The following is a 12,009-nucleotide window of genomic DNA, read 5'->3' as shown; positions in this document are numbered from 1 at the left end:
GAAGATGCAACACTGGATGTCCTCTTAGGGAAGTGTCAGTGCGGGACCATTTTGGGACGAGTGACCGTAATTATATTCGTTTTTAAATAGTGATGGGGAAGGATAGGACTAGCCCATGAGTTAAGGTCATAAATTGAGGCTGAGTTTGGAGGCATTAGGCAGGACCTTGCAGAGATCGATTGGGAGACTCTGTTTGCAGTAGGTGGGGAACGTGGCAAATGGGAAGCTTTCAAAGGTGAGTTGGCAAGAGTATAGGCACAGCATGATCCTGGTAGGGTGATGGGCAAGGCTGGCAAGTTTAGGGAACCCTGGTTGAAGAAAGATGTTGGAGCTCTGGACAGGAAAAAGATTAAGATCAATCGAATCTGCACGAGTATAAGAAATGTAAGAGTACATTAAAAAGGCAATCAGGAGAGGCAAAAAGATAGAGGTAGCATATGAAATGGAGCTAGCATACAAAGTAAATGAAAATCCCAAGAGATTCTGCAGGCATATTAAAAGTAAAAGGGTGGCTAGGTCCCCTTAAAGATCAGCATGTGTAGAACCACAAGAGATGGGGAGATATTAAATGAATATTTCTCATATTTCTCATCCATGAGGAGATGATGATAGAAGCTCAGGAATTGATGCAGAGGAGTTGTGACGTCTTAGACCATATAAAACCACCAAAGTGAAGGTATTGGTGGTTTTAAAGTGCATTAAGGTGGATAAATCCCCATGGCCCGACCAAGTGTATCCTTGGACATTGTGGGAAACTAGGGAGGGAATTACAGAGATCCTTGCAGGGATATTTACATCATGTTTAGACACTGGTGAAGTTCCAGAAGACTGGAGGGTGGCTAATGTTTTAGCAAAACCTTTGCAAGGTTCCATACAGCAGGCTAGTCTGCAGGTTAGGTCGTGTGGTCGTGCAATCCAAGGTGAGCAGGTTAGGTTGTGTGCAATCCAAGGTGAGCTAGCCAATTAGGTTCAAAATTAGCTTGGGGGAAGGGGCCAAAGGGCAGTTGTGGAGGGTTTCTTTTATGATTGGAGACCTGTAACCTCTGGTGTACCATAGGGATTGGTGCTGGGTCCATTGCTGTTTGTTATCTATTTGGATAACAATGTAGTTCATGTCGTTAGTACATTTGCAGATGACACCAAAATACATGGCGTCTGACACACTGAGGGGGGTTATGTAAGTTTACAACAAGATCTAGATCAGTTGGGATGGTGGGCCAAGGAATGGCAAATTCCATGGAGCCATGGAGCCATGGAGAGTGTTAAGAATGGGAAGAGTATTGAGTATAAAAGTTGGGATCTGATGCAGCTGTACAAGCCATTAGAGTGATGCGTGCAGTTCTGATCACCAGGCTATAGGAAGGATGTTATTAAGTTGGAAAGAGTGCAGAATAAATTCACCAAGATGTTACCTGGGATTTTGAGCTTGAGTTATAGGGAGAGCTCGGATAGGCCAGGGCTTTCTTCTTTGGAGCATGAGGCTGAGGGATAACCTTTTGAGGTGTACAAGATCATTAAGGGGCATGGATCAGGTGAACACTCACAGTCTTTTACTCAGGGTAGAGAATTCTAAAACTGGGAGGCATTGGGTTAAATGAGAGAGGAGAGATTTAAGAAGAACCTCAAGGGCAACTTTTCCACTTAGAAGGTAGTCCGTATCTGGAATGAGCAGTCGGAGGAAGCGAGAGAAAAGGATATAATTACAAATTTTTTTTAAAGACATTTGGATAGAAATGTGGAAAGCAAAGGTTTAGAAAGTTATGGGCAAATGCAGACAAACGTGATGGGCCCAGTATGCCACCTTGGCTGGTATGGTCAAGGTTGGCCAAGTGATGGGATAACATGCTGTACAGCTCTATGACTATAACTGTGTGCTCTGAGCCTGTATCAAGAGGGGATGCAATTACAATACAAGTGGTGGTACAGGAGACAGTGAGGATGACTCTATGATTCAATGACTATCACCATTCACTGGTCAACACACAACATACTTTTTAAACAAACATAGGTTGCTAGTGTTATTTTGGGGAAAAAAAATTCTTCCTGAAACTCTTAACTATCACAAGCCAGTTTTGGTGGGTGGGATGCAGCGCAGTGTTGGGCAGCGGAGGGGACTAGAGTGAGCAGTAAAGCAACCTTGAAGAGCGGCAAAATGTGTAGGAAAAACACTGCAGGTGCTGGTTTAAATCGAAGGTAGACACAAAATGCTGGAGTGGGTCAGCGGGTCAGGCAGCATCTCGGGAGAGAAGGAATGGGTGACGTTTCGGGTCGAGACCTGGAGTTACTCCAGCATTTTGTGTCTACCTACACTTGAAGAGCGTTGGATTGGGTATGGGTTTGCAGCGGCTGCCGCAAAATGAAGTCCTGCTGGGGTGTTGGATGCAGAGGCAGCATGCACCACTGCATGTGTCGCTCTGGCAACAGTGCCTCAGTCACCCGGTAATGGAGCAAGACTCCCATTGCACTGCTACCCACTTCGACCAGGCTGCCCAAAGGGCTGGCAACACATGGAGTGCTTCCGGTTGCGGGAGTGGAGGCAGCGCAAGTACCGGGCCAGTACCTGGTGCACTGCATGTGCCGGGATAAACGTGAGGTCGCCAACACCGCCTCTAGAGGCAAGGGTGAACTGCAGGGAGAAGCCTGTGATCACCATGCATCCTGTTGTCAAAGTCCAGGACTGAGCTGCTGAGCCAACCCCAAGATTGGCAGCACCACCGCACGTACGCACGCACGCACATGTGCCCTGTTAGTGAGGGACAGCGCCTCCATGCAGACCTGGACTTCCTTCCCACTGTAAATAAAAGATACCATGCGAGTTCACCCTACTGCGAGTGTGTGCGTGGCCACTGCCAAACCCGGCACCATCCCCCACTGTCACAGTACCCTCTTGAGAAAACGCAGAGAAGGCTACAAACAACTGTTGAAATATTACACTCCTGTTATGCTCCTGTGTAAATGAGCGATGGCAGAGGAAAAACAAAACGAGATTAAGCACTCTCTTCATATTTCAGATCAAGGCATTGCTTACTGAGAAACAGGAATGATTCCACACTTTAATACCTTCACAACTAGGAGTCTCTGCTGTCCATTGCCTCGAGGCTTGGCATTGAAGATCGCTGGATCCGTGTAGTACAAAGCCCTCAGTGCAGCTGAAGACGCATGTTGCATTGTAACTGTAGTTTCCGTACATATGTTTGCAGTTCATGTCACCTCGATCAGGAATATTCAATGCCATACACTGAACAGCTGAAACATGAAATCACACGTAAAACTTTTAACTTCAACAGACACTGGTTTATAATTTAAATCATCTATTATTAAGCAGCATCTAGCACCATTGCAGTTTAACCGAATGAATGCATCCAATGGTACAGTTCAGGGCTGGACAGACTGGAGGTTTTCTGCTAGAATTCCTATTTTATGTTAAATTAGCTGACTCAGCAGCCTTTGAAACATTATATATAATTGGTATCAACATGCCGAAATGAAATAAGGAAATTAAATCAGCCAAGTTTCCATTCCCGTTCTGATTTATTATTTACTGACAACCACAGGAAGACCAGGAAGGACACGGTCAGGTTTATTTTTCATTGTTAATGACAATTCAGGGCATCTATAGAGATTTAGCTGACATTATTGGAGTTTTCAGTGTTATTAACGTCATTACCAGACATTCTAGCTTTGTTTTAGAACCATAGGCCAGGGAATCAGAGAAGCCTGTGCAGAAGGCTTTCAGAGTTCAATCCTAACTGATTTACAGCAATTATTCAGAACATTTCACCTCTGAATAAAGCTATTGACCAAAGATCAACGGGAATTGTTGACAGATTTCATCGATTCATCATTCGATTAGAAAAGCTTGCCATTTTAAAACGTAAAGAAATAAATGCTGGGTAGAAATGGATCCTCTATTGTTAATATTTAATGTCGTTAAGTGTGTATACATTGAACTTAGTCTCTGAAATTCAGAGTCAGGATGAATCTCTATTCAAGATCCTTTTCTGCACCAGGCAGTCAAATTCATTTACGAGTCAAAGCCTCCACTGCGATCCTGTGCATTTACACTTTATAATAAGATTAAATGAAGATATAGAATTAGTATATTGATTAGGTTAAGAAATGTATTTTGAATAGTTATTTTATTAGAGATGTTGGTCTCAGTTTCATGGGTTCATGTTACCTTTAGAGAGCTAAATAGCAATAATTGAAAGGTTGGTATTTTAAAAGAAGCCTTACATCATGCCTGTACTCACTGGAGTTTAGAAGAATAAGGGGGGACCTCATTGAAATGTACCGAAAAGTGAAAGGATTGGATAGAGTGGATATGGAGAGGTTGTTTCCATTAGTGGAAGAGTCTAGGACTAGAGGTCATCATATCATCATATCATATATCTACAGCCGGAAACAGGCCTTTTCGGCCCTCCAAGTCCGTGCCGCCCAGTGATCCCCGTACATTAACACTAAGAGTTTCTATAATCAGAGGGTCAGGCAGCATCTCAGGAGAGAAGGAATGGGTGACGTTTCGGGTCGAGACCCTTCTTCAGTCTGAAGAAGGGTCTCGACCCGAAACGTCACCCTTTCCTTCTCTGCTGAGATGCTGCCTGACTTGCTGAGTTACTCCAGCATTTTGTGAATAAATACCTTCGATTTGTACCAGCATCTGCAGTTATTTTCCTATATAATCAGAGGGTGGTGAATCTGTGCAATTCTTTGCCACTGAAGGTTGTGGAGGCCGTCAATGGATATTTTTAAGGCCTTATGACATTATCATTTGTAATATTCTCTCCAATTTCTTGCAACACCATATTCAGGTTAAGATAATGCCTATTTTTATTTTAAGAACTGAGAAAGCTAACATTTAAGCATGTGATTATTTAGTATACCTTTACAGATGGGTATCTTTGATGTCCATTGCCCAGAAAAGTCACACTGGAGTCTGTCTGACCCCTGCAAGTTAAATCCATTCTTGCAGGAAAAATCACATATTGAGCTGTAACTAAAACGTCTAAACGGGTCAGAACACTTCATGAGGAGATTAGGCGGGGTGGTCAGTTCACTGCATTTCACCGCTGCAATAAGAAGATTTGAAAGGTTATCAAGTACTATGCAAGTCAAATGTTCATCATTAACTATAAAGATTGTATGGTCTGGACATGCAACCAATGAAATCAATGCATGGGAATCTACAGGGAATCTATTTAGGTTAGTAATGGTCATGGTCATAGTCAAACAGCACAAGCACAAAGAGGTGAATTTTGGAATGACGATATTAATAATTGGCAAACAAGGAAACAGTTTGAAGAATTTTATCTTGTACCAAATGAAAGGCTATGGTTAAGACGAGAGAGGAGGAAATAGTTAATATTACAGAGGTTAGTGATAGTGGTGGAAAGGATGGGAGATTTAAAGCTCAGCTAAAATGAACAGGAAAATTAGGCTTTCCTGGCCTAACAAGTTAGCAAGGGAGGATAGAAATCAATGGAAGTATGCCGTTTTTTATGGCAGAGTTCAAACATAATGGTTTTCAGTTTAGGATTTTCTAGCTAATCTTGGCTTAATGTGAGGCAGATTTCATCATGTGGGTGTGAGGGAAAAACGTAGAAAGGTAAAGCATTATGTCAGAGCTGAATTGAGACTGACGTGATCAAATCCTGCTACCAGTGACATGATATCTCAGATCAAGCTCACGGGTCAGCTATTTGGGATGAAGGACTGATGGGAAAGAGAGATAAATGGATACAAATCAGTGCCAATTGGCATTTGAACCTTTTGTTTTAGGATTCAAGAGAGAGCTGGATAGAGCTCTTAAGGATAGTGGAGTCAAGGGGTATGGGGAGCAGGCAGGAACGGGGTACTGATTGAGAATGATCAGCCATGATCACATTGAATGGCAGTGCTGGCTCGAAGGGCCGAATGGCCTCCTCCTGCACCTATTATCTATTGTCTATTATAGGATCCCAAATATTTACATAGTTCCTGCAATTAGATGCCTCTGGTGATTTATTTTTAATAGATATCCATTATTGTTTGTACAAGCTGCAGACAGCTGAATAAAATTGTCTACCTGCACTGTACCTTCACATGTCGGCTTTGTTGCTGACCACCCAGGAATCTTACACCGGAGTCTGCTTGGCCCACTCAATGCAAATCCTTCAGAGCAGCTAAAGTCACACGTTGAGTTGTGTCGGAATCGGATCTTTGCAATGGAAGGAGTGCAACTCATGACGCCGTGCTCAGGATCTACCAAGGTTTCACATTGTTGGACTGCAAGAAATACAAGTGAAGACTGATAAGGAAGTTGTTTCCTTGGAAAAAAAAATTGGCGAAGGAATGAGACATTTTCACTTCAAGAAGTTTGATGTCACAAAATATAAAATGAAACCATGCCTTTGCAGCGGATGGGAAGCCTTGTCCAGTTCCCAGACGCTAAACATTGGATTCTCTCTGGTCCGTCTAGCACATATCCCTCTCTACAGCCATAGATGCAGGTTGCATTGTAGCGGAACTTTCCAAGTGGACCAGAACATTTCACGGAACCCTTACTCGAAAACTCCACTCCTCTGCAATGGACAGCTGAACATTTTGAGCAGATATCAAAAGTTATTGGTACATGGAATTCAACAATTAATTATCATGTTTATCTTTAATTCTAGAAGTCATTTTGACAAGAAAGGAACTGTGGTCACTTTTCCACTTCAGTGTAATGGTTCCCACCCTGGGGTGATCGTACCCTTGGAATGCAGAACGAGTTACTTTAAGGGCCTTAAAGTCCCACTTAGGCGATTTTAAGGCGACTGCCAGCGACTAGGCTGTCGCCAACAGTTTGCCGGGGTGTCGCGGGCATGATCGTGAGGAGTTTTCCAAAAATCGTAGTGGATCTCGGCTAGTCGCTGAGAAATCATCCAGTTTGAAATCTCTCGGCGACAGCTGGCTTGTCGGCAGGTATCGTAGCTTATTGCGGGCGCTGTCGCATGCTGTCCCCAGGTTTGATAGGTTCTCTTAGATGCATTTAGAAGCACATAATATTAAAATAAGTAAAGCCATTTCAAAGTACCATAAAATGCTTGTGTTTAACCAATTTATTTACCGTCAGGACATTTGACAGGTAGATTGGAGGCAACAGTTTGACGGTCAGGTAAGAGTGGGAATTTTCGCGATGTTTTTGGCCTCAGCCATTACATTTAAAGTGGGCTCCAAACCCAGATATGCAACCCAGAAACCAGATATGCATCTCCCTTACATTTTCAAAGAATGCCCACACACTTTTCACAAAAATCCACTAAACAACAACAAAAACATTTTTTTAATACAGCTATTAGTAAACTGGAAGTAAATCCAGTTTATTCCTTGTTACAGTGAAGCTTGTTTTTTAAGTAACCCTTACAAGGTGTTATAGTTCAAAACTCTCAAGTACTTACCGACTTGTCAGTGATTTCAGCGAAAATCAGGACGCCGGAGAAGCATTGACAGCGTGGAATTTTCGCGATGTTTCAGAAGACGATGTAGTCTCGACCTGACTCAGCATTGTCGTGGTCATTGTTGTCGGGTAAAAGAAAATTTCGGCGGTCTGCTACGACTTTGACAGTCGCCAAAATAATCGCTTATGGGACAGGCCCTTTAGAATTAACAAGCTCATCAGGAAGGCTGGCTCTGTCCTGGGGGCGGAGTTGGATTCATGGGAGGTGGTCCTGGAGGGGAGGATGCTCCTCAAACTGCGGAGCATCTTGGACAATACAGCTCACCCCCTCCATGACACACTGGTCAACCTGAGGAGCACCTTCAGCAACAGACTGGTTCCACCAAGAAGCAGCACAGAATGCCACAGGAGATCCTTTTCCCTGTGGCTATCAAACTGTAAAACTCCTCCCCCTTCTGTCGTGGGGTCGACTGACTACCTCCCACACCCACCCTCCACAAATCTTTGCACATCCCCAATCCTTTCCACTCGTCACTTTAATTTCATGTTTTATGTATCTTGTGTTTTATGACCGTTGGCTGATCAATTTCCCTCCTGTGATAGGTAAAGTTCTTTCATATCGTATCGTTACAAGTGAAGTTTTAATACGAGGAATTTAGTAACAAAGTTCACAAAAAAAGTATCAATTAATAGATGCTTGCTGCTTTAGGAGGACTACTTCCAGCAGTCCAGGGATTTCAGGGAGAACCCCAGCTCCGTCTTAAAAGGAGCAACTCACAATGTTATTAATTATTTCTTGGTTAAGGTGTGAGGGGTGTGGGCTACGTTTACTGAGAGTGAACTAGTAGAGTTTTCACCCACAAAGACTCCAGTGAATGATCCAGCAAATCAACGCTGGAGATGGGTCATTTTCCAATTCTCAAATTAACATCGGAAATGCTCAGGTAAGGTCCAGTCAAGTTTGTTGCAGGAAAGGCTTCTTTTGCTCTGTCCAGCAATATGGAACATGATGCAAAATATTCATAGTAATCTACTGGACGAGAACTGGATTGCCCCATTGCTATTTTACCAGCCAGTGGTGATATGCAACCAAAAGATTACCCCAGAGAGAGCAAATTTGGAATATAAACATAGATGATACCTTTGCACTCAGGTATGGGTGCAGTCCACTCTGCGGAAGCTGTGCATTGCACCCTTGTTTTTCCATGTATCTGAAATCCTTCGACACAGCTAAAGTCACATGTCGTGTTGTAGCCAAAAGGTTTGTAAGGATACAAACAGTTCATAATGACTCGATCAGGAGCCTCCAGTCTGAGGCACTTCAGAACTAAAAAAGAAATATTCATATTATTTGAGAAATTAGCGAGTAGATGAAATTATGGACAACAATATATACATTTTTAAAAGCTAAAACTATTTTTGTGTAGGAAAATAATTGCAGACGCTGGTACAAATCGAAGGTATCACAAAATGCTGGAGTAACTCAGCAGGTCAGGCAGCATCTAGGAGAGAGGGAATGGGTAACGTTTCAGGTCGAGACCCTTCTTCAGACTGAGGAAGGGTCTCGACCCAAAACGTCACCCATTCCTTCTCTCCTATATGCTGCCTGACCTGCTGAGTTACTCCAGCATTTTGTTATACCTTCAAAACTATTTTTGTGGTACATTTAAAGATTATGTTCATGGACCTGCAGTGGATTAAGGGATATGGATCATGTGTAGGCAGATGAGTTTAGTTTATCTTGGCATCATGTTCAGCACAGACATCGTGGGCTGAAGGGCCAACTGTTGCACTGTTCTGTGTTAGTGGTTTCACCACTTTTGAAGTTCACAAACATCAATCAGCATCCAGAATGAGGAAAAAAAAAAGAGCACGGAATATTTTAGATATTTTGTTCCCAGAAAGGTCCCTGCAATATTAAGCCTTTGATATTTATCTCCACAAATCCTACTGCATGTTTCCAGCACTTGCTTTATATTTCAGATTTTTACTTGTTTAAAACGTTCTTATGATTTTTACATGAATTTATTCAAATATTAAAATATCATGGAAGCAATAACTTCAACCTCAAAATATGTCCAAAGGTATAAACCATGAAGAAAATGTGGTGGAATTACATTTATGAAATAAAATCACAGATTACGCAGTTATTATCCAAATACTGCATTGTTTGGGTTCATAACATAAAAATGCAGCCTGCTCAGCTTTGTTTCATTTTTTAAATTCTCCAATCATTGGCATTTTTTAAATCCCCCATAGAAAGCCGACAATCGTATTCTAGATGTGTAGGGACAAAAACTGCAGATGCTGGTTTAAATCGAAGGTAGACACAAAATGCTGGAGTAACTCAGTGGGTCAGGCAGCATCTCTGGAGAGAAGGAATGGGTCTCAACTCGAAACATCACCCATTCCTTCTCTCCTGAGATGCTGCCTGACCCACTGAGTTACTCCAGCATTTTGTGTCTACCATCGTATTCTAGATGTCGAATTTGAAGCTTAACAACAGCAAGCACACATGCTCGTCCTTACAGTTCGTTGGCTGTGACATGCTTTGGGGAATCACGTGATATCTCAGAGCTCAATCTGGCAGATCATAAGATGTCTTTCACCAAGGCTAAGACCTGAAGTGTGTAGGAAGGATCTGCAGATGTCATAGAACAGTAGGAAAGAAAACTGCAGATGCTGGTTTAAATCGAAGGTAGACACAAAAAGCTGGAGTAACTTAGCGGGACAGGCAGCATCTCTGGAGAGAAAGAATGGGTGACGTTTCCGGTCGAGACGAAGGGTCTCGACTGGAAATGTCACCAATTCCTTCTCTCCAGAGATGCTGCCTGTCCCACTGAGTTACTCCAGCTTTTTGTGTCTATCTAAGACCTGAGGTATTAGCTCAGCTTCTCTTTCCACCAATGCTGCCTGATCCACTGTGTTTTTAGATATATTTTTTATTTCATTTCAGATTTCCAAAATTTGCACTTAAAAAAAATTCATTTTGTAGCCGATTTTCTTCCCTGAAGAGCTTTAGTAAACCAGATGATCAACCAATATTGAGTTTATTAAAAACTCACCATTTTCACACAGAACTCCATAGAATCCTTCGTTACAAGCACACTTAAATGCACCAATGGTTTCCACGCATTCACCATGACCATTGCAAGAGTCTGGAGTGCATGAAGCTGCGAAAAGATGTGGCATATTTATGCAATTAATTGATCCATTTTAAATGCTAATCAAAACTTCTCCTCGGCTATCACGAGGCAATTCCAGGATGACCCAACATTCTCACATTATGCAGTAACAATTGGTCTTCAGTGATTCCAAGGATTTTATATAAGGTTATTTGATGTGTTGACTATTTTTTGAATGAAGAACAACTCAACATTGTTCCAAAATTTGTCTTTTGCTATCTTTAAACGTATCCGTATTATTTTTATCTTACACATTCCACTTATTTCCTAATGGTCTCCTAATCTGAGGAAAGACATTCTAGCCTTAGAGGGAGTACAGAGAAGGTTCACCAGATTGATCCCTGGGATGGCAGGACTTTCATATGAAGAAAGACTGGATAGATTAGGCTTATACTCGCTGGAATTTAGAAGACTGAGGGGGGATCTTATAGAAACATATAAAATTCTTAAGGGGTTGGAGAGGCTAGATGCGGGAAGATTGTTCCCGATGTTAGGGAAGTCCAGAACCAGGGGTCACAGCTTAAGGATAAGGGGGAAGTCTTTTAGGACTGAGATGAGAAAACATTTCTTCACACAGAGAGTGGTGAGTCTGTGGAATTCTCTGCCCCAGAAGGTAGTTGAGGCCAGTTCATTGGCTATATTTAAGAGGGAGTTAGATGTGGCCCTTGTGGCTAAAGGGATCAGGGGGTATGGAGAGAAGGCAGGTACAGGTTACTGAGCTGGATGATCAGCCATGATCATATTGAATGGCGATGCAGGCTCGAAGGGCCGAATGGCCTACTCCTGCACCTATTTTCTATGTTTCTATGTTTCTATTTCAAATTGTGGTATAGCAATAGAATTGCTGCTTTTCATCACTTGCAGCACCGGGGACCCGGGTTCGATCCCGACTACAGGTGTTGTCTGTATGGAGTTTGTACGTTCTCTCTGTGACCGGTGTGGGTTTTCTCCAAAATTTTCGGTTTTCTCCCACACTCCAAAGATGTACAGTTATGTAGGTAAATTGGGTTAGTAAATGTAAAGAAAATTGTCACTAGTGTGTGTAGGATAGTGTTAATATGCGGGGATCACTGGTCGGCATGGACCCGGTGGGCAGAAGAGCCTGTTTCTGCACTGTATCTCTAAACTAAACTAAACTAAATCTATATGTTTGTTAGATCACCTCGTCCTTCTTTATAACACCTCCAAATGAGCCAGTACAACAGTGTTGTTGCCTGAATATATTTTAACAGCTAATCAGAGATATTGGTTTATATTTCAACATTGTCAGATACAGATGCAAAACATAAAACATTGAGAGCATGTCAACAAAAACCACTGGTATTGCCCAACACGTCCATGCGGTTCCAAACACTGAATAGTGTCAGAGCTGCACCTTTGAGCACCTTTTATCTGCCTCTATGGGGA

The 12,009-nt window shown here is 42.4% G+C and overlaps 1 protein-coding gene across 2 annotated transcripts in view; it reads right to left on the bottom strand.

Moving 5' to 3' along the window:
* LOC144597886 (P-selectin-like) overlaps positions 1–12,009 on the bottom strand; it is a 57,294-nt gene that overhangs the window by 32,834 nt on the left and 12,451 nt on the right. For both annotated transcript variants that reach the window (XM_078407637.1, XM_078407638.1), the window contains exons 4-9: positions 10,483–10,590; positions 8,559–8,744; positions 6,388–6,573; positions 6,076–6,264; positions 4,884–5,069; positions 3,061–3,246 (exon numbers count right to left, since the gene is read on the bottom strand). In XM_078407637.1, the coding sequence (XP_078263763.1) occupies positions 3,061–3,246; positions 4,884–5,069; positions 6,076–6,264; positions 6,388–6,573; positions 8,559–8,744; positions 10,483–10,590 (1,041 nt within the window). The remainder of the gene's footprint in view (positions 1–3,060; positions 3,247–4,883; positions 5,070–6,075; positions 6,265–6,387; positions 6,574–8,558; positions 8,745–10,482; positions 10,591–12,009) is intronic.

Source organism: Rhinoraja longicauda, chromosome 11, assembly GCF_053455715.1.
Source record: "Rhinoraja longicauda isolate Sanriku21f chromosome 11, sRhiLon1.1, whole genome shotgun sequence".
Classification (NCBI taxonomy): Eukaryota; Metazoa; Chordata; class Chondrichthyes; order Rajiformes; family Arhynchobatidae; genus Rhinoraja; species Rhinoraja longicauda.
The sequence above is the reverse complement of the archived record's forward strand: the minus strand, read 5'-3'. Positions and strand labels throughout refer to the sequence as shown.